General features: G+C 58.9%; 1 protein-coding gene across 4 annotated transcripts; it reads left to right on the forward strand.

The window, feature by feature from the left end:
- Positions 1-1,251: 1,251 nt before the first annotated feature.
- ADCY6 (adenylate cyclase 6) lies at positions 1,252-21,357 on the forward strand. Of its 4 annotated transcripts, none has more exons than XM_035002764.1 (22): positions 1,252-1,387; positions 6,047-6,890; positions 10,529-10,678; positions 11,064-11,185; positions 11,279-11,390; positions 11,529-11,656; positions 12,159-12,317; positions 12,395-12,536; positions 12,657-12,785; positions 13,058-13,083; positions 13,318-13,465; positions 13,710-13,807; positions 13,985-14,072; positions 14,260-14,376; positions 14,656-14,814; positions 15,091-15,269; positions 16,215-16,250; positions 16,334-16,463; positions 16,784-17,047; positions 17,857-18,061; positions 18,872-18,996; positions 19,216-21,357. In XM_035002764.1, the coding sequence occupies exons 2-22, from the start codon at positions 6,048-6,050 to the stop codon at positions 19,339-19,341; spliced, it is 3,486 nt and encodes a 1,161-aa protein (XP_034858655.1). In that variant the 5' UTR covers positions 1,252-1,387; position 6,047; the 3' UTR covers positions 19,342-21,357. The 4 variants fall into 4 exon arrangements, with proteins under 4 accessions (XP_034858655.1, XP_034858656.1, XP_034858657.1 ...); XM_035002765.1 differs by having other exon boundaries at positions 1,371-1,387; positions 6,044-6,890; XM_035002766.1 differs by having other exon boundaries at positions 1,387-1,407.
- Positions 21,358-21,702: the final 345 nt, after the last annotated feature.

Here is a 21,702-nt window from a genome sequence, read left to right on the forward strand (position 1 = left end):
GGGACCTCAGGGTGCGGAAGAGGCTGCCAAAGGAAGAAGGAGCTACAGGTGCGGTTGAGGGAACCTCTGGCCAGGCCTCCAAGGGAAGCCAGGCAGGCTGCCCTCTTCCCAGCTCTGGGGCAATGGCACTCATTACAAAGTCAGACTCGCCTACATTCTGGGAATTAACCCTCTTCCCCTTTCTGGCTATCCCACGTTTCAGACCCTTTAAGGGTTAAAGCGGCTTCCACGTGATTTTCCCATCACCCAGGTAACTTGGGTTGCTGCTTTGTGCGAGAAAACATGGGAAATAAATAAAAGTCCCAAACAATTTTTCAGTATGTGCACCTAGCCATGCACCCCCCCTTCACCCCCACCGTCTACAGGGAAGCACAACCCGTTGGGTAAAAGGTGCCCGGGGGAGGGGCTCTGCTCGTTGGCAGGTGCGGGGGAGGGGCTGCCCAGAGAGGGAAGGGGGGGAGAAAGAGAGAGAGAGGGAAGGAGAGGACCCAGGGGGCGGGGGGCGCCCCTTCCTTTAGTTCCCCTCTTGGGCTCTGGGTGCAGCAGGTTCGCGTCTGGCAGGTGCCCCAGAGGGTTGGGGGAGGAGGAAACAAGTGGCGTGTGGGGAAGCAGGCCGCGCACACCTGGCGCCCGGTGGAATGAAATCTTAATTAATTATTAAACTGAGTTCCCGCGGGAGGGAGCGGGGCCGTGGCGGCTGGGCGGGAATGGCAGGGTGGGGGCCGGGGGAGGGAGGAAGGGCGGAGGAGTGAGGAGTGGGCGCAGGTTCAGCCCCGGGCGACCCCGGCGGGAAGGAAGCCGGCCTCCGTGCCCCGGAGAGGGGCTAGTCGCCGAGAGACAGAGTGCGTTTGCCGGCGCGCCCGGGGACCCCGGGGTGAGGGTGGGCGGAGAACGCCGCAGGAGGCAGCAGGGGGGTGGAGGGAAGGGGCGGCGGGCGGGACGGCCCCTCCCTCGGGGTCTTGATCCCAGAACAGAAGCCGCTTGTTTTCCCAGGACTGGGGGAGGGAGCGGCGGGAGAGAGGAGGGGGCGCGCGGAGGGAGGGGCGCTGCTCGGGCTCCCCCACCCCTACCCGCTCCTCGGAAGGGGAGTGGGCCCCTGCGCGGGGCCCGGGAGGGGGAGGGGGAGGGGGCGCCCAGACAATGGGAGCTTGTGCCTTTAAGGCGGGGAGTCCGGGAGCCGGCGGGGAGGGGACTTCTGGATCCGGGGTAGAGGGCGGCTGCGCTGGCCAGCAAGGAGGGGGCGCGGGCCGGGCGGACTGCGGGCGGCGGGAGGGACGGCCGGGACGCGCGGGCACGGAGCAGGAGCGCGGGACGGCCGGCCGGCCGGCCGGAGCCCGCGGGGGCGGCGGGGCGGGGGCGCGGGGGAGGCGCGGAGCCCGGCCGGCAGGTGAGCCCGCGCGGAGAACGGTAGGGGGAGCGGCGGCGCCGGGGCGCTCGGGTCTCGGGGGGCGTGAAGACTCCCGCGCCGCTCCCGAGAGTTTTTGTTATTGTTGGTGCGGGCACGGAATCGCGCGATGGGGAGGCTCGATAGTGTTTGGAGGGGAGCCTGAGGCCGTTGGGGCTGGAGAGAGAAATCAGGGAGGAGACGGGGGGCTCAAGGCTCCCACCCTTCACTCCCTTCCTCCCCCCGAAGCGAGTGCCCAGCTTGCTGGGACCCGGGGGAAAGGCTTGTACTGGGGGAGGGGCTGGCTGAGGTTTTTGCAGCGGGGCTGTGGGGTGAGCCTCCCGAGTTTGGGGTGGAGTGTGATTGTGTTTAGGGGAGGGGGGCAGCCTGGGAGGAGGGATGCCCTCTGCCTGCAAGAGTTCCTCCACTCCCCTAGCCCCAGACCTTGGCAACGAAAAGGGTGGTGTCAGGGCCCGCTGCAGGGGGGAGCAGACTTGATTCTCAGCTGGGCCTGACTGGAAACCTAGACGTGGAAGCAGGCGGTGGGGACTCTCTTCCCATACCCTCCCCTATACCAGAACACCCCTGTGAGGTGGAAAAACCTGGGTGTGTGTGGGGGGGTGTTGTGTGGTTGGGCGTGGAAGTGGGAGCCTTCTGCAGGCTTCAGGGAGACCAAGGATCGGGAAGGGAGGAGAAGGCAGTCCTGGACCTCCAGATACAGGCCCTGGGGGAGGCTTCTCTACATCTGGAAAGGCCTGGAATTGAGGCCCACTTCCCAGCATGGTGGGCGGTGCTGGCACTGAAGGGCCCTGCCTGGGCAGCGCCTTCTACCATGAACTTTCTGAAGTCGTTTTAAATCCCCTGGAGCCTCCTTCTGCCAAGGAGGGCAGGGGCAGGGACAGACCGAGGTGGCCAGGAAGAGGGTTTGGGAGAAGCAGTGGGCAGAGCTATCCTTGGGGCTGGGCCTTGGCCTGCCTCAGACTCTGGGTCTCAGGCTGGAGAATCAGGGTTGGGAGGGACTTGAGATCTGGGAGGCACTGGGCCTCCAACTGCCAAGCTGAATGGATATGGCTCTGGCTGTGGGAGCCAGCGGTGCCTGGAGCAGCAGATCTGTGAGAGAGAGCAAGGGACCGGGACCCAGGGGAGGAGGAGGTCAGAGGCACAGGCTCAGGAGCCTGTCCCTAGGGAAGAGGGAGGTGGTCTGTGGTTTATAGCGATGCGTTGTTTCTGGACAGTGAGGTTTGGGGGACCATATAGGGAAGTTCTGTGGCTTTGAACAGTGCCCTCCCCTGTTCCTTGTCATACCGACCTAGCGTGGGGTGCCAGGAGTGCTGGGAGCCTGGTGAGTTCTCCAAGGTGGGCAATGCCTGGAGTGGAGCTCCAGATGGGATGGTTGCAGTTAGTTGGACAATTACACAGCTCTGAAGCTATCCCCTCTGGGGGGGTCAGAGTGTTCTGGGGACAGTCATGCATTCTCCTGGACAGTGTCTACCCCTTCCTCTGTGGGTATGAGCCAGATACTAGGATGTGCTTCCAGGAGGCTGGGAACACAGCCAGAAACAGGTCCTTTGGGAACAGAGGTCTGGCCCATTTGGGGGGTGCGTGTGGTAAATACAGGGCAGGGGACTGGCGAGTAGGAGGAGGCTGAATGAAGTAAAATGTCATGGTGGGGGTGGTGGGAAACCTGCTCACTCTGGGCTCTGTCTCCAGCAGCTCTGGGGACTGACAGCCGAGGACACAGGGACTGACAGAACCAGGTGTCTGACTGGCTGGGGAGATGTGTGTTCTTGCTTATGACTTGTCTTTCCATTTCTTGGATAGTGGCAGAGTTTTGGGTCCAAAACGGTGTAGGGTGGGGGAGAAGTACTCATTTATCGAGTGTGTACTATGTGACAGATACTGTTGGATCCTTTCCTCACAGCTACTACTACTCCCATTTTACAGATGAAGAAACTGATGCAGGGAGGTAGTAACGTGTTCAGGGCTGTGGGCTAGCACATAATTACTCTCAGGTTTGAAGCCTGGTCTTGCTCCAAAGATCATGCTTCTAATGAAGTATTTTGAGGAGCCAGGCTTCCTTTGGTGCCTTTTTCCAAATGCCGACCTGACCCAAAGTCTTGGATTTCTGATCTGTCCCTCCAGAGGGTGCTGTTGGTGGTGTGAAGGGGTTGAAGGGCATGCTGCTCTGTGGGGTATGGGAGAAGGGATGCTGAGAGAAGTGGGCTGAGGGTGAACTAGGGATGGGGGTTTCCAGCATGCAGAGAGGTCCCCAGTCTGCCTTCTCTTTTGTGGGCCTCTGGGTGTCTGCTTGAAGCTCCACATGTCTGCCACCACCCCCCCCCCCCGCCGTGTCCCCTAGTGAGTACAAATGTCAAGGCTGCTAGCTCTGAAGGTTTAAGTACAAGGAGCCCCAGGGTGCCCTGTGGGCATGGAGGAGGATGACAGTGCTCTCATTGCTAGGAGGCATGCACATGCGGCTCCCTGAGGGTGTTGTCCTAGAGTCCTCCCCATCCTGGCTCAAGGTGCTACCCTCCAGGAGAACTGAGATTTGGGTTTGATTCAGTGGCCTGGGGTCTCTGTAACTTGGACCAGCCACATAAAGCTGCTATGCACCTTGTTTTCCTTTCTTTTTTTTTTCCCCTGTCAAATCTGTGCTCCAGGTGGCCACAGAAGCAGCTACACAGGGTTTTGGTGAAGATCAGATGGAATTAGGCATGTGAGAGGACCTCAAAAAGTTTAAAGCACAGAGAAAGCATTGTCTACCGAGCCCTTCTAGGAACAGTTACTTAGACTCTACTAGGTGTGGCAGATAGGGCGGTGAGCAAAACGGGCCCAAATCCCTGCCTTCATGGAGCTGACATTCCAGTGAGGAGACACAATGAGCAAATAAGGAAAATATATAGAATGGCAGTTGCTGATAAGAGCTATGGAGAAAATTAAAGCATAAAGCTGGGAAGAGAGATAGGGAGCTCCAGGAAAGGGGGTTGCTATTTTAATAGAACGGTCAGAGAAAGACTCACTGATAAGGGGACATTTGAGCTGTGACCTGGAGGAGCTCTTGTAGCGGCAGGGGACACGGCCCCGTGAGCACCACAGGCCCAGGCCGGCCTATGGACGGTGTGTTGGGGAACAGCAAGGAGGCTCATAGGACTGGAGTGCAGGGAGGGAGATGAAGAGTCACAGGATTATCGCTATTTGTTTTTATTTCACATTAGCTGCTCAATGCAAATGCCTTTGAGCTTGCTTTTTTTTTTTTTTGATTTTATTTATTTATTTATTTGAGAGCGAGAGTGCTGGGAGGGGGGAGAGGGGAGGGACAGAGTGGGAGGGAGAGGGAAAGGGAGAGAATCCCAAGCAGACTGTGCACTGAGGGTACAGCTGACGTGGGGCTCGATCTCACCACCCTGAGATCATGACCTGAGCCGAAACCCAGAGTCAGACACTTAACCGACTGAGCCACCCAGACATCCCATCTTGAGCTTTCTGTCTTTTCAACGTATTTCTTTTTTTAAGATTTTATTTATTTATTTGACAGAGAGAGAGATAGCGAGAGCAGTAACACAAGCAGGGGGAGTGGGAGAGGGAGAAGCAGGCTTCCCGCAGAGCGGGGAGCCCGATGCGGGGCTCCATCGCAGAACCCTGAGACCGTGACCTGAGCCGAAGGCAGATGCTCAACGACCGAGCCACCCAGGCGCCCCTCATTATATTTCTTGAGTCCTTACCATGAGCTGGGCTGAGTACTTGGTGCTAGGGATACAGTGCTGAGCAAAATAGTGATAATCCCTACCCTCACAAAGTTTATAGTCAGAGGGGTGGGGACACACATTGAACAAGGGGCAGTTTAGTTATAATTGTGGTAAGTACTATAGAGGAAACACACAGACGGTAAACGGGTCGGAACGTAGTCTGGGTTGGAGAGCCGGGACATCTTCCCTGAGGAAGTTCCTTCTAAGCCGTGACCCAAGGAAGAAGTTGCATTTGGCCTGGTGAAGTGTGCGTGGCGTGAGTGTGATGGGGAATGATGTGGAAAGAGATTCCCTTTTGTATGGAGGTCACCGATTGGCAGCTCACAGGCTGAATTCATTCCATAGACGTGATTTACTTGGCTTGCAGTGTTGAAAAATGTGAATTACTTGCCAACATTTAAAAATCAGGAGCTGTCACATTACAACGTACATTTTTTTCAGCTTCTGTTGAAAATGAGAAGATCAGGCTCTGCCGGGATGCCAGGGGCAGCTAGCTACTAGTGTGGGGTGCTGCGCGCCCCTGCCGTGCTGGGGGGCGGGCACTCCGTAGTTCCTCCCACATCTGAGCCGGGGGAGCCTTTGCTCATTGACACAGGCACTTGAGTTTGTCACCGCCCACGAATCTGCTTTTTAGGGAAGAGGTGAACGTATACGCGTACTGGCAGATCTGGGTTCGAATCTCGGTTCTCACAGCTCTGTGGCTCCTTGGTCTAGGGCCAGTTACCTCTCTCCCTCTGTCTCCTGTTTCCTGGCCTGTTGAAGGGGGACACCATCGTCCTCCTCCGGGATTTTATTTGAGTGAGATGTTGTCTGAAGGGCTTAGCTTGGCCGGGAACGTACTCAGTTTATGCTAGCTACTGGCGGCGGTAGGGAGTGATGGTGGTGTTAACACCGACTCGTTCCTTTCTCCCAGCAGCATGTCGTGGTTTAGTGGCCTCCTGGTCCCCAAAGTGGATGAGCGGAAAACAGCCTGGGGTGAGCGCAATGGGCAGAAGCGTCCCCGCCGTGGGACCCGGACCGGTGGCTTCTGCACGCCCCGCTATATGAGCTGCCTCCGGGACGCACAGCCCCCCAGCCCCACCCCTGCAGCTCCCCCTCGGTGCCCCTGGCAGGACGAGGCCTTCGTCCGGAGGGGTGGCCCAGGCAAGGGCCCGGAGCTGGGGCTGCGCGCGGTGGCCCTGGGCTTTGAGGACACGGAGGCGACGGCCGACGTGGCCCCTGACGTGACAGCCGGGCGTCGGCGGTCCTGCTGGCGGCGCCTGGCCCAGGTGTTCCAGTCCAAGCAGTTCCGCTCGGCCAAGCTGGAGCGCCTGTACCAGAGGTACTTCTTCCAGATGAACCAGAGCAGCCTGACGCTGCTCATGGCCGTGCTGGTGCTGCTGGCCGCCGTGCTGCTCGCCTTCCACGCGGCGCCCGCCCGCCCTCAGCCCGCCTACGTGGCCCTGCTGGCCGGCGCCGCCACCCTCTTCGTGGCGCTCATGGTGGTGTGCAACCGGCACAGCTTCCGCCAGGACTCCATGTGGGTGGTGAGCTACGTGGTGCTGGGCATCCTGGCTGCTGTGCAGGTGGGGGGTGCCCTGGCGGCCACCCCCCGCAGCCCCTCCGTGGGCCTCTGGTGCCCTGTGTTTTTTGTCTACATCACCTACACGCTCCTCCCCATCCGCATGCGCGCAGCGGTCTTCAGTGGCCTGGGCCTCTCCACGCTGCATTTGATCTTGGCCTGGCAGCTCAACCGCGGCGACGCCTTCCTCTGGAAGCAGGTGGGTGGTCGGGGAGGTGGGCCTTGGGGCACCAGGCCAGGAATGAGAAGGGGTCTGGTGACCGGGGGTGGCAGGGGTGTGGGTCGTGGGGGTGGATACTGGGGCCGGGGCTGTGTCCAAGGGGAGGGGCAGGTGACGGGAGGCCAAGTTTCAGGGGTCGGCTGCATCTGGGACCTGGAGCTGAGGGCACTGCTGAGGGGAGGGAGGGCCCCCGGACCCAAGCCTGTGCTCTGCAGGCCCCAGTCTGCAGCTCTTTAGCCTGAGGCCCTTGAAGAAGCGTAGCCCATAGACGTGAGGGAGCACTGGAGCTGTGAAGGTGATGTTCAGCCCCGGGGCCTGGGCAGGGCCGAGAGGGCACTGTTGGCTACGGCAGGCCTTGGCAGTTCTGGCCCCAAGTTGATACCTGAGACTCAGGCCCGGTGCCATCCCTGAAAAGCAGCGCCAGGTGGTGATCTGGAGGGATCACGCAGGGTTTGGAGGGAGTGAGCAAGGGAGGAGTTGCTTCTCTCCTGGACCAAGGCCGTCTCTGAGAGGACAGGGAGGGTGACGAGTGGGATCAGTTTTCTCCGGGGCTGGGCGTGGTTTGAGTGGAGTTGGACTGTAGAAAAGAGGGGCGTCAGGGTCGGATCTCTTCCCCGCCGTCCTCCCACTGAGCACCAGGGCTCCGGCAGCCCTGCCTTGAGGTTCTCTGTCCATGCCAGCTACTGTATCCGGGTTCTGAGTGGTGTGTGGGGTGGGGCTTGACAGCATGATGTTGAGGGAGAAATCACCACGGCTTGGCTGTGGGCAGACCTGCTGGTCCAATGGGCTGAGTTCTTTGTGAGATCTTAGACAACAAACCTCACTTCTCCCAGCCTTAATTTCCCAGTCTGTAAAACTGGGATAAAAATAGTATCTACCTCATGATGTTGCTGTTAGGGCCCCACCCTCTCCCAGAGTGGAGTAGAACCTGGGGGCAGGGAGGTGTGGGAGTGCTGTAGGGGATGGTACCCAGGGAAGGGCCTTCCTGGAAGTCGCTTTCAGAGAGACCAGAGCCTGTGGAGTCTGCCATCTTGGGTCATCCCCCTGACCAGGGAGCAGAGACCAGGACATCTTGCCTAGCTGATCCTTCAGGGCATAGCCCCTAACCAACGTAGCCCATGATCCCTCTCTTGGCACCCTGATTTTGAGGGTGCTGTCCTCTGTCTTGCTCAAGTTTTGAGGGAGTCCCACCTCTGCCTTGCCTAGGGCTTGTGGCCTGTAGCCCACCCTAGCCCCACCCACAAAGAGGAAGTTGCCTGGGGCTCCCAGGGTGAGAAGCTGGGTGCTCTGGCATGATGCCCTTCTCCGCCCAGCTTGTGCTCTGGAACAGAATGTACCTTTTTAAAAGTAACTTTATAGCCCATTTGTTTGTGGAGCATGCACCCACAGGGCAGCCAGACCTCTTAAAGAGCCAGGGTCTTTCTGTCTCTGCTGGCCCCCAACTTCTCACCAGGGTAGCTGTCGCACTGGGCTTTGGAGTTGGACTACCCTCCTGGGGAAGGAGGAGCTTGGGGGTGGTGCCTCTCCAGCCCCCCCCCCGCCCCCGCCTTCTCTCTGGCTGGCCAGGGGTGGGTGGGTGTCTCTTCTCTGCTCTTAGCTGGCATGGTGCCCAGAACCAGGCCCAGGGCCTGACTGGGGAGGCGCAGCCCCATGGAGGCCAGGACTGTGCCAGCCTCCTGCCTCCCCAGGGGCACCCAGCTGCAGCCTGACCCAGTAGGTCTCAGCAGGCACGTTCTTAGGGTGAGCGGGGAAAGTCACCCCTGCCCCTGTGCCCGTCTGCGGAGCCAGGGTCGCCATAACCCTTCTCTGAACTGAGAAGGATTGAGTCCCTGTGTCCAGTTGGCCTATATGAGTCTGGATGGCTTGGGGCCGTGACCTCCTTTCTAGGCTCCTTGCACAGCCCTTTTCCAGATCCAGCCCTGCTCACGCTCACGGGAAGGAGCCTTCCTTCTCCTCTGACCCACTCATTTAGACGCACTGAGCAGTTTCACCCAGCGGCCCCTCCTGGAGTCTCCTAGAGTGCCCTGGCATCCCTTTTTTCTCACAGTCGGATAGGGGTCTCCGTACAGATCTATTTCAGTCTCTCGTCCCCCTTCCCCTTCCCTCCCCCATGACTCACTTTTTCCTCTTGGGCTCCTGGGGCCAGGAAGGGAAGTTGCCTGGTTAAACCCCCCCTCTCCTTCTCCCCTACTGGGGGCTATTCTTAGAAACCCCTAAGGGAGATAGTGTGCCCCCCCTCTTCAGCCCTGCTGCTGGGAGGGGGGCCTTGTGAGCTGGACTGGGAAGGGAAGCTAGGAGGCCGTTCCTAGAGGGTCAGAGCGAGAAATGGCTTGGGGGTTTGCTGAACCTACCCCTCCATTTCACCTAAGAAACATGAAACTGAGGCCCCAGAGATTAAGTGACCTGCCCAAGTTTGCAGGACTCGTTCTGGCTCTGGGCAAAGCCCAGAATTCCTGGCTTCCAGTTAGTGCTCTTTCCCTCCCTTCTCCCCAAACCAGAACCCTGCCCCAGCCAACTCTGGGGTGGAGCCACAGGTGCCAGGTTAACCCCTGAATTTCCAGAAACACTGAGGCCAGTTTTCCCTAGACTTCCTCTCCGGTGAGTGCTACTGATGCGGAGGAGGGCTGACCGTCCTCAGATCGGGGTCCTAGGGCATGCGGCCTGGCTATGCCAAGAATTGGGAGTGCCGGGGCATGGTGGCAACCCTTCCCAGGTGGAAGGGAAGGTCCAACGTTAGTAGAATTGAGGACTCCCAAGCCTGGTCTCTGAGGCTGGGCCTCAAGAGCTTGGGTGAGTGGGGTGTGTAGGCATCTTGGAAGTCTGGAATGTACCGTGCAGTAGGGTTTGGACACAGGCTTTGGAGTCTGACTGTCCTGGATTCAAGTCCCACACCAGCCACTATTAGCTGTGTGATTTGGGACACGTTACTTAGCGTCTCTGTGCTGGAACGTCTTACCTTTAAAATGAGATGCTGTTATCTATTTCATAGAGTTAGGAGAAATCCGTTACTGTATATGAGGTAGCTATAGAAGTCAGGAATATGAAGTAGGCAGCCAACAAATTAGCCAACTAATAATAATAATAATAGTAGTAGTAACTATTATATCAAGTTATGTCAGAGCAGGGAGGGACCTTAGAAATCTTGTTGTTGTCCCTCTCCAGGTTCTAGATGAGCTTACAGAGGCCCAGAGGGATGAGGTGACTTGTCCTGGGCATTCATAGGAGGATATAGAGCTCAAGTCTCCTGGGTGTTGTCCTGTGAGGAGATCCACATGCAGAAGGAGCAGCATTTGTTTTTTGTTTGGGCTGGCTGTGGGGCAGGAAATCGTAGTGTGCTGGGCACAGGCCCCATGACCCACCTTGCCCTGGTTGGCGCTTCTGCTCCCAGGAGTCGTGAAGAGGTCCCATTTCCAGCTGTGGAGTGATCCGGGCAGGGGGCCGGAGTCCTGTGGGAGAAGGGGGAGATATGTTACAGGGGTTGGGACAGCTCGGGGACAGACGGGGCACGGGATCCTGGCTTCCTCCGAGGGAATGCATGCACAGAGAGCCTAGCAAGTTGCACCTGCGCGGGGTGGGGGTGGGGGTGGTCACGCGTCTGCGCTGCCGCCCTCTTGCAGCTGGGTGCCAGCATGTTGCTGTTCGTCTGCACCAATGTCATCGGCATCTGCACGCACTACCCGGCTGAGGTGTCTCAGCGCCAGGCCTTTCAGGAGACCCGTGGTTACATCCAGGCCCGGCTGCACCTGCAGCATGAGAATCGGCAGCAGGTGGGGCTGCTCTCCCTGTCCAAGGCCTTTCCCGTCCTCACCCCCAAAGAACCCGTGGACTGGGTCCGCTGCCTTGTACCACTCCATGGAATCAGTGTGGACGGCGGTCCCCCCGATCGTGCATCACACAGGCTGTGTGACGCTGGGGGTCCTGTCTTGTCCGAGGGTGGGAGAGGGCAGCAGGGAGCACAAGCAAGGGGTTGCACGGGGGTGCTCAGAGCAGGCTGGGGCGTGGATCTGCTGTAGGCTCTCATGGGGGAGGTCCAGAAGGGAAGCTCAGGTCTCCAGAGGGCTCTGGGAGGGCCCTGGGGTGGTGGAGGCATCAGGAGGGATCGCAGCGTGAGGCCGAGAAGGTAGTGGTGCCCCGTTGAAACCGCTGGTCTAGGAACGGCTGCTGCTGTCCGTGTTGCCCCAGCATGTTGCCATGGAGATGAAAGAAGATATCAACACAAAGAAAGAAGACATGATGTTCCACAAGATCTACATCCAGAAGCATGACAATGTCAGGTAGGGGGGAAGGGGGAGGAGCCCGGGAGGGATGGGGAACCCGGGAGTCTTTGAGCGCCACGTGGTCCTTCCATTTTCTGCCATTGTCCACAGCATCCTGTTTGCAGACATTGAAGGCTTTACCAGCCTGGCATCCCAGTGCACTGCGCAGGAGCTGGTCATGACCCTGAACGAGCTCTTTGCCCGGTTTGACAAGCTGGCTGCGGTGAGGGGGCTGGGGCTGGGGGTGGCGAGAGCATAGCCTTACTGGGGCGGCCTGGCACGGTGGGGACAGGTGGTGACTCAGTGAGGGTGCTGGGAGGGCAAGAGAGTGAGAGCGACTCTCCCCAACTCTCCTCTTTAGGAAAATCACTGCCTGAGGATCAAGATCTTAGGGGACTGTTACTACTGTGTGTCGGGGCTGCCGGAGGCCCGGGCAGATCATGCCCACTGCTGTGTGGAGATGGGCGTGGACATGATTGAGGCCATCTCGTAAGCGGTGCCCCTCCCAGGCCTTCTGGAACCAAGGGTGCCCCCACCGACTCCTACCCTTTGACGTGTCCTCAGGACTTTTTCTCAGTTGTGGCTATTTCTCTGTCTTGGAGGCCCATCACCGGGGAGGGGAATGCATATTTCTTGAGCCTGTGCGGCCGAGACCCCAGCCAGCCGGGCAGGGTAGGGGAGCCAGCGTGAGGGCGTTTGGGCTGGTGCGAGTGCTAGCTGAGCTGGCCTGAGGGGAGAACAGGGGCTCCCCCCTTTCTGGCTCAGTTCCACAGGATGCTGCAGGGCCACAGCCGGTGAAAACAGCCCTCAAACATTTGTCCCTGAGACCCTGGCAGCCTTTTGCCCACGTCCAGCCAAGGGCTGTGCTCCCGTGCCCCGCGTCTGGGTCTGTCCCTGTCTGTTTGGCTCCGAGGGGAGTGAAGGGCCTGAGCTCTGGGCTGGGAGTGGGGAGGACCGTGCCAGGAGCTGAACCGGAGCCGCCTCCTCCCAGGCTGGTGCGTGAGGTGACCGGCGTGAACGTGAACATGCGCGTGGGCATCCACAGCGGGCGTGTGCACTGTGGCGTCCTTGGCCTGCGGAAGTGGCAGTTCGACGTGTGGTCCAATGACGTGACGCTGGCCAACCACATGGAGGCGGGGGGCCGGGCCGGGTGAGTGTGGGGTCCAGGTGGTGAGGGACGGGAATGAGGCGGGCAAGCCCAGGCCTCACCCTCCTGGTCCCTCCCAGCCGGATCCATATCACCCGGGCCACGCTGCAGTACCTGAACGGGGACTACGAGGTGGAGCCAGGCCGCGGCGGTGAGCGTAATGCCTACCTCAAGGAGCAGCACATCGAGACCTTCCTCATCCTGGGAGCCAGCCAGAAACGGGTCAGGCCGGGGTGGGGGGTTGTGGCGGGGGAGGCAGGCAGGGAGGAGGGCAAATGTGGGGAGCAGACAGACTTCTTCTCTGGGCCCCTTTTCTGATCCTGCACCCGGCTGCCTGCACAGAAAGAGGAGAAGGCCATGCTGGCCAAGCTGCAGCGGACGCGGGCCAACTCCATGGAAGGGCTGATGCCACGCTGGGTGCCCGACCGTGCCTTCTCCCGGACCAAGGACTCCAAGGCTTTCCGCCAGATGGTGAGGGGCCCGCAGCACTAGTACCTGAGGCCTCATTTTCCTGACACTCTGTGCCCCGCTTCTTTCCTCTTCCTTCCTTGTTGTGGCTCTTGCGTCTCCACGTATGACTTCTGGTATTGGGAGCAGGAGGGATGACTTCATACCAGGGGTCCCGAGCCCCGCAAAGTACATGGGGGGGACCCCTCAGCACGCTGTTGGGGAGGGGGAAGGGATGATGGAGGTGAGGGTGGTCTGCCCTTCACCTCACCGGCACGCTTTGTCCCTTTCTCCAGGGCATTGATGACTCCAGCAAAGACAAGTAAGTCAGGTGATTGAGGAGGGAGGAAGAGGAGGGGAGAAGGCACTTGCACCCTGGGACAGGGCTGCGGGGAGCCGAGGCCCCCTCTTTCCTGGAGCTTAGGTGTGTCATGGGGGAGCAGGGGCCATACCCCCGCTCACTCTATTCTGGGGTGCTGCCCATGCCCTTCCCTTCTCATTGCCTCTCATGTGGCACTGCTCATGCCCCTGGTGAAGCCATGTCCCCTGCCCTCAGCCGGGGTGCCCAAGATGCCCTGAACCCCGAGGACGAGGTAGATGAGTTCCTGGGCCGTGCCATCGATGCCCGCAGCATCGATCAGCTACGGAAGGACCACGTGCGCCGCTTCCTGCTCACCTTCCAGAGAGAGGACCTTGAAAAGAAGGTTTGGGGGATTTGAGGGCAGAGGGACGAGGGCCAGGCGAGGAGGGGAGGTCCAGGCAGGGAAGGCTGAGCACAACTGAGGGAACAGGAGAGGTTATTTTGGGAATGGGGGGAGAGGGGCGACCACAGGGCACAGGGGGGATTCCTATCAACTGGGCCACTGCTTCCCCTCCTTGAGGCCCCTGGGAGTGCCCTGCCTCCCCCAGGGCAGAGCCCAGCACCCAGCTCAGCCTCCTCTCCCTCAGTACTCACGGAAGGTGGACCCCCGCTTCGGAGCCTACGTGGCCTGTGCGCTGTTGGTCTTCTGCTTCATCTGCTTTATCCAGCTCCTCGTCTTCCCACAGTGAGAGCCCTGTCCCTCCTCACTCTGCTTCTCTTCCCTCCACCACTTCCCAGAACCTTCCTAAACACCCATGCAAGCTTACGGTCCCTGGAGCCCGCACCCTGCCCATCTGGAGAGTGGGACAAGGAAGCCCAGCTATTCCAGAGTAACATTTTTCCTGGCCCTCTTCTGCCCCAGTTCAACACTGATGCTTGGGATCTATGCCAGTATTTTCCTGCTGTTGCTGATCACCGTGCTGACCTGTGCCGTGCCCTCCTGCGGCTCTGTACGTCGGGGGTTCTTCCAGGGCTGGTCGGGGAGGGCGGGCTGGGCTGGGCTGGTGAGGCACGTGGGGACAGGGAGGAGAAGGCCAGGCCTCCCCGGCCCCTGCCCCGCCCCCAGGCCCCGGCCCTCGTGGGCCTTACCCCTTGGCTGATGTGGTCTCTAACTCCCGGTCTCTGGCCCGTCCGCAGCTCTTCCCCAAGGCCCTGCGACGTCTTTCCCGCAGCATCGTCCGCTCTCGGGCACACAGCACTGGGGTTGGCATCTTTTCAGTCTTGCTTGTGTTCACCTCTGCCATCGCCAACATGGTAAAGGTCCAGTGGGGATTCTTCTTCCCTTCATCTGTGCCAAGCACTGCTCTGGGCCCTGGGGGTAGGCAGAGGAAGGAGACCCATTTCCTGCCCTCCGAGAGCTCGTTATCCCAAAGGAGGGGATGAGGTTAACTCGAGTCCCCCTTTCTCCTTGCTCTCTGTACCTCCTGTCACCCTCAGTGAGAACTTTGACCTCCAGAGTAGAAGGCACGGGGGCATGGCCCTTGTAAGCGCTCCCCTCCGCGATACCCTGATAGTCTCCCCCAACTTTTGCAGTTCACCTGTAACCACACCCCCATACGGACCTGTGCAGCCCGGATGCTGAATGTAACACCTGCTGACATCACTGCCTGCCACCTGCAGCAGCTCAATTACTCTCTGGGCCTGGATGCTCCCCTCTGTGAGGGCACCGCACCCACTTGCAGCTTCCCTGAGGTGTCCAAGCCGTGCTCAGGCGGGATTGGGGGGGGGGGCGGTCCCGATCAGTACTCGTTGTTGACTCCTCTGCGTCACGCCTGGCGATGGGCACCGGGGTCCAGGTCTCACCAGCGTCCCTGCTGCAGAAGCAGCCAGGGGCCCCAGTGTGCTGGGGGGCGGGGTGCGGAGGCTGAAGGAGCTTTGGGTTTGAGGTTGTGGAGGGGAGTGCTCTTCCTGCATGGGGTCGGGGGTGCCGCGGCTTCATCCAACACCACCTCTGCCATCGCCCCCCAGTACTTCGTTGGGAACATGCTGCTGAGTCTCTTGGCCAGCTCTGTCTTCCTGCACATCAGTAGCATCGGGAAGTTGGCCATGATCTTTGTCCTGGGGCTCATCTATTTGGTGCTGCTTCTGCTGGGCCCCCCAGCCACCATCTTTGACAACTATGACCTGCTGCTTGGTGTCCATGGCTTGTGAGTTTATCCTCAGCCCCTTTCATCCCCTAGGAGCTTCCTGACCCTGCTGGTCACTGTGAGTCTCTCTGGTGCCCAGGCCTCTTGTGCCCTTGGAATGCTACCACTCACCCCTCACCTGTGGCAGAAAAGGAGGCAGGGGAGGAGCTCCCAGCATATGACTTCACAGTCACCCCAAGGAAACCCCAGTCCTGGGAAGTGCCTGTATCTTCAGGCCAGACATTTTAAAAAATTCCCTCTCTCATTTGCATGGTTCCTTCGTACACATTCTCTTAACCACCTGTAGGTCACACAGCTGCTTTGTGGCAGAGCCCTGGCTGGGAACCAAGACGTCTGACTCCTGCTTAGGGGCTTTGGCAGGGTTACCACACTGGCTTTTCCTCTGCAAACCCCACCCCTTGTGATATGGGGCCATAGCTTGGTGTGGTGGTAGGAAAAGCCTCTTGGGTTTTGAAGGACTCCCTCTTGGGGGCCCACTTGGGTTTGAATCCCGCTCTGCTGCTCATTAGCTGTGTGACCTTGGGCGGGTGAGTTCACGTCTCTGAGCCTCAGTTTCCTCATCTGTAAAATGGCGGTGGCACCTGTGTCATAGGTGATTGTAAAGACTCTGGTAACTGACATTTGTCGAAGCCTTCCTGCCCACCGGGCGCCGCGCTAGGCCTCTTGTGCGTGTTACTTAGATCTCGTCCCTCTTTTACTGATGAGGAAACAGGCCTAGACTTAAGCAACTTGTACCGGGTCCCAGGACAGGTAAGTCGAGGAGCCACGAGTGGAAGCTTCTCTTAACCTCTGCTCTTAACGAGTTCGTGTAAGCAAAGGCCCTGGCCCTGTGCCTGATTTTGTGCTCTGTGCTCAGGAAATGCAGTTTCTGCCTCCCCTTCCCTGTGCCCCCACCCAGCAACCCAAGAAGAGCCGATGACTTTGTTTCTTGTATCTTCTTGCCAGGGCTTCTTCCAATGAGACTTTCGATGGGCTGGACTGGTGAGTGAGGGCTCTGGGGCGGGGCAGGGTAGGGCTGCCCGGTGCCTCTTCCAGACACTGAGCTTGCCTCTGCTTCCCCTCAGCCCAGCTGCGGGGCGGGTGGCGCTCAAGTACATGACCCCAGTGATTCTGCTGGTGTTCGCCCTGGCGCTGTATCTGCATGCCCAGCAGGTGGAATCGACGGCGCGTCTGGACTTCCTCTGGAAGCTGCAGGTGACCGAGCACGGGCCTCTGGGGCAGGGGGAGGGCCCTGGGGACGGAACCTGGGCCAAGCCAGAAGTGCATCTTGTTACAAGCTGGCCGAGGCTCGGGCCGCCCAAGCCCACTCGGGCTCCAGGCCTTCTCTGCGCCCACCCCCTAACCCCTGCTTCATCCTGTCCGTGCCCTTCACCCCTTTGCTTGTTCTTTAGGTCTCACCCGGCCATGCCTTTCTCCTTCCCTGTGATTCCCTCTGATGCCTGTCTCCAGGCATCGGCCGCTCTACCCACCCCTTGTGACTGTTGGGCAATGGGTGATGGCTGTGGTGTCCACAGGCAACAGGGGAGAAGGAGGAGATGGAGGAGCTGCAGGCCTACAACCGAAGGCTGCTGCACAACATCCTGCCCAAGGACGTGGCCGCCCACTTCCTGGCCCGCGAGCGCCGCAACGACGAGCTCTACTACCAGTCGTGCGAGTGCGTGGCTGTCATGTTCGCGTCCATCGCCAACTTCTCCGAGTTCTACGTGGAGCTGGAGGCCAACAATGAGGGTGTTGAGTGCCTGCGGCTGCTCAACGAGATCATCGCCGACTTCGATGAGGTGCTTGTCTGGCCGCTGTTGCTGGCCGAGCAGCTGGCGGGGCTAGGGGAGCGGGGAGAACTTCGGATGGGATGGCCGGGGTTGGAGGGGTAGCTGGATTGGGGCGGGGAGGGAGGGTTGATGGGACCCAGAGACGTCGGGGTAGGAGTAAGGGTAGGTACAGCAGAGGCAAGGACAAGGACCCACCAGGGTGTCCAAGGCAGCAAGGAGCTCGGCCTCAGTGGGGCAGGGTTGTCACTGCTGGGGAGCAAAGGACATGAGGCTCTGTGGAGGGGACAGGATAGGTACCAGGTGGATGTTACTGAATAAGAAAGCAGTGGTCTGTGGACAGAACCCCATGTGAGCCCAAGGAAGCAAGATGGGCCCCTGAATAGAGAAAATGGAAACAAGCATGAGGAAGTATCCTGAACGTCCAGGTCGGGAATGGGCCATTTACTGTTTTGGAGCCAAGGCACTTCTTCGCTCTGGCACTCAGTTTCCCGAAAAGTGACAGTTAGGATAACTGGTGGCTAATATCCCTTCTGTGGTTCCGGATTCTGCGAGGGAGCTTTTGAAGCGGAGCTGAAGCTGTACGCGTTAAGTCCTGGCCTGGGGTTCTGCTGACTGCCTGGCGAAGGAGGCCTGTGTTCTGGCTCCTCGGTCCCGCCTTGAGAACAGCAGCTGGAAGCGGGGGCACGCTCACTCGAGGGAGGGGAGCTGTTGAAACAGGGAAGGGGGAAGAGGCCGAGGCAGGGCAGGAGTGAGCATCGGGCAGGGTGCGTGCGTTTGGCCTCTCTGCCTTGACGGTCAGGTCTCCCCGTGCTGGCCAGATCATCAGCGAGGAGCGCTTCCGGCAGCTGGAGAAGATCAAGACGATTGGTAGCACCTACATGGCGGCCTCAGGCCTGAACGCCAGCACCTATGATCAGGCGGGCCGCTCCCACATCACCGCCCTGGCCGACTATGCCATGCGGCTCATGGAGCAGATGAAACACATCAATGAGCACTCCTTCAACAATTTCCAGATGAAGATTGGTGAGACGGCCTGGTTGCCTGGGAGCTTTTCCCAGGGCTGTTCCTGGGTGAGGCCAAGGAAGCAGGCTAGGGACGGCGTCACAGATGCCCCATCAGGAATCCTTTGGGATGTCCTTTTCTCCCACCTCCTGTCTTGTCTCACATTTAGAACAGAGATCATTTATTGGGGGCCTACTGTGTGCCAGGCCCTGTCCTAGGCATTTTAGTCTTCACGTTGTCATCCCCTTTTACAGATAGAGACTGACTCTCAGATTAAAATAACTTGGCCATGGCCAAACAGCTAGTAGATGGCTGCACTGGGGTTCAAAACCAGGTTTATTTACACTCCAGTCCCCGTGTCCAGTCTAAGAGGCACCTCTGAGATGAGCTGGGAGCTGGTGGGCGGGAGGAGCGGTTAACAGCGTGGGTTCTGGAGTCACTCTGGTTTGAACTCTGGCTGTGCCACTTACTGGCTTATTTAGCACGTTGCCCAACTCCCCTCAGCTCCCCAAGGCTATCTGTAAAATGGGCATGATACCTACCGTTGCAGGCTGTTGGGGGATGAAGTAATGGAATGCAAAATGCTTCCCGGAGGGCTTGGCGCGGAGCGAGCTTTCGGTGGATTTAGCTACTGTTATGGCAGTGGCTGTCTTAACTCAGGGGAGCGCCTCAGGACATGCCCAGATCCGCCATTTTTTACAACCAGGACACTTGTCCCTTTGTCACTCTCTTCTCTGGGTCCTTCTAAAGGTTCCGGGAGGCGGGATGACTCCCTGGGCTGACCCTGGAATGTCCATTAGTCTCAGTTTTTTGCTGCTGTTCCCACCTCAGGGCTGAACATGGGCCCAGTCGTGGCAGGCGTCATTGGGGCTCGGAAGCCGCAGTATGACATCTGGGGGAACACAGTGAATGTCTCTAGCCGTATGGACAGCACGGGGGTCCCTGACCGAATCCAGGTGAGGGGGACGTGGGCAGAGGCTGGGAAGGGTATGGGTCCAGAGGGCTTCTGCAGGTCCCTCTCTGAGGTCAGCTAGGACAGGGGTAGGGTGGCAGCGTTCTGTGGTTGGGGGTGGGTGCGGTTTGGGGTGGGGTTAGCATGATTAGAGAACCCCTGGACCCCTACAAATGCAGCAGGAAGGATCCCAGGCTAAATGGGTTCCCTTCCCATCCCCCAGGTGACCACGGACTTGTACCAGGTTCTAGCTGCCAAAGGCTACCAGCTGGAGTGTCGAGGGGTGGTCAAGGTGAAGGGCAAGGGGGAGATGACCACCTACTTCCTCAACGGGGGCCCCCCCAGTTAACAGGGCCCAGCTACAAATTCAGCTGTCAGGACCAAGGTGGGCATCTGAGTGGACTCTGAGCTCGCTCAGTGGAGCCGTGGCAGGGGGCACGAAGCCTCCAGACCCTGCTGATCACAGAAGGGAGCACACCAGCAGGCTGTGCTTGGACCATGCTCGTCTGCTCTCAGGCTGGTGAACAAGGGATACCAAGAGGATTATGCAAGTGACTTCTACTTTTCTAACTGGGATAGGGCTGTTGCCTCTTTGTTCCAGCTTTTGGGAGCTGGGGGGGCCGGCGGGGGGAGGGGGGCATCAGCAGAGGCGGAAGGAGCCCTCCTGTCTGAGGGATTAAAATGGCAGCTTGCCATGCCTACCCTTTCCCTGTCTGTCTGGGCAACGGACTCAGGGCTGGGCCCTTCCTTTCCCTCTTTTTTCCTGGGAATATTTTGTACAAAGACTGGGGCAGGCCTGAGGAGTGCCTATTCCGTGCTTGCCTCTGCAGTGCCTGCGTCCCCAGCACTGGCCTTGGGTATACCCCACCCCGGTCAGGTCTCCCTCCTAGGCACAGGGCAGAGGAGGGGGATGCCCTGGGGACCCAGCTCTGTCCATGTTTCAGGGGAATGTTTCCATTTGCCAAATCCTAGTCCCATGATCTGTCCCCAAAGGGGAACAAAGGGACTTTTGACAGCTCAGATTTAGCCCCAGTTCCTGCACAGCTCCAGGGAAAGGGGCATCTGGCCTCATTGGTACTGTGAAAATGCCCAGCCAGAGAGCAAGCGTGTGTGTGCGGATGTCAGACCAGGAGTTGAAAGTCCACGGGCAGGTGCCAAAGAGAGCAGGCCAGCCAGGGAGCGGGGTGGTACCAGACTCGATCTGAGGGCCCCACTGGGGTCATGATCAGGTAACTCTGCCCCCCCCCCCCCCCCCCCCCCCCGTGCTCTGTCTGTCTGTCTGCTGGCAAGGGGACACAGAGCATCTCTACCCATTCTGTTGCCAAATAGAAAAGGGTCAGGGCATGGAGGAGGATGACCCTGATCTCAAACCTGTCCTCCCAAGTCTTTGGCCCTGGGGAGGGCCTGTGTGTCTGTGTAATGTGTGTGCATGTCGGCCTTTGTGTGTGTAGCTGTTTCCCAGGTCTGTGTGTGTCCTTGTGCTCCTCCTCAGCTCTCTACCCGGGGTTGCCTCTCTCCTGTGGGCCTCTGTCTTCTGGGAATAAGGAAGTGTTTCTGATTTCAAGGGGTGGAGAGAGATGCCTAGGTTGCACAGGAGTGGCATGGGGTGTGGTAGCAAGAAGAAGGTGGCCCTGGGGAGAGGAGTCCTTTTTGTGCCAAATCCCTAAGTGCCATTTGGGGGCCACGTGTGCACCATGACTGTCTCCCTGCCAGGGGCAGGGACCCAAGCACCTGCTTGAGCCTCAGTGCTCCATGCACTTGACCTGTCTGGGGTTTGGTGGGCAGAGGCTCAGGGATTTCCTGGGTTCCCCAGCTGGTGGTATACTTTGGGACCGAGGTAGCATGGGATCTCTCTGAGGACCCAGATTCTGGTACTAGGGAATGAGGCAAGGGAACCTGAAACTTGGTGTTCCGCAGCCTTCAGTCTCAGTCTAGCCCATGAAGCCTGCAAGGGCTAGAAAGGAGGGTTGGAAGGTTGGACTCTAGATTCCCTTCCTATCTCTGCCTTCCTTTTACTCCTTTCCTTGCAACCTCCTTGCCTCAGGCCTGAATTAGTTGGTGCCTTGGTTTCTCTGTCTGTACCTATTTAAGCCAGAGGCATTAGCCTGAATTTTGCTTGAACATCATTTTGTCTTGGAGGTGATGAGAGAGACAGAGGAGGGTCCCAGAGTTGCTGGGTTTGGGGAATGGAAGGGATAGGTGGTACTCTTGCCCTTCCTCGTGCCCTTTCTGACTCAAGCTCCTTGCAGAGGCCTGGTTTTTGGCTCATATTGCCTCCCCTGGGGGATCTTCATGCATCAACCAAATGGGCCATCGGGCACTTCATTAGCCATGGCAGGAGGAGGGGAAAAGACTAGTTGGTCCAGACAGAAAATCAACTTCCTTTCCCCAGCCATATCCCTGGATAGGAAGGGACTGCTTGGAGCCCTGGGTTGGGGGTGAGGGTGTAAGGAGACCAGAGTGGGAAGACCTCAGTCTTCGGTGACTTGACTTTGCTTCTTGCCAAGTGGGAGGGGCCTGTCCACACCAACTCCCCATACCACAGTGCCAGCCATGCCCTTCTCCTGGGCTACCATCGCCCCCTTTCTCACCAGGTGATGGGGGAGTCAGCGGATGGGAGGCCCATGGACTTTGGTTTTATAATGTAACCACTGTGGGGGGGGGGGAGGGTTGTGTATCATGTATTTCAGTGAAATATTTAATATATTTA

The sequence above is a fragment of the Mirounga leonina genome, unplaced genomic scaffold, assembly GCF_011800145.1.
Source record: "Mirounga leonina isolate KUSES-001 unplaced genomic scaffold, KU_Mleo_1.0 Mir_126, whole genome shotgun sequence".
In the NCBI taxonomy this organism is placed as follows: Eukaryota; Metazoa; Chordata; class Mammalia; order Carnivora; family Phocidae; genus Mirounga; species Mirounga leonina.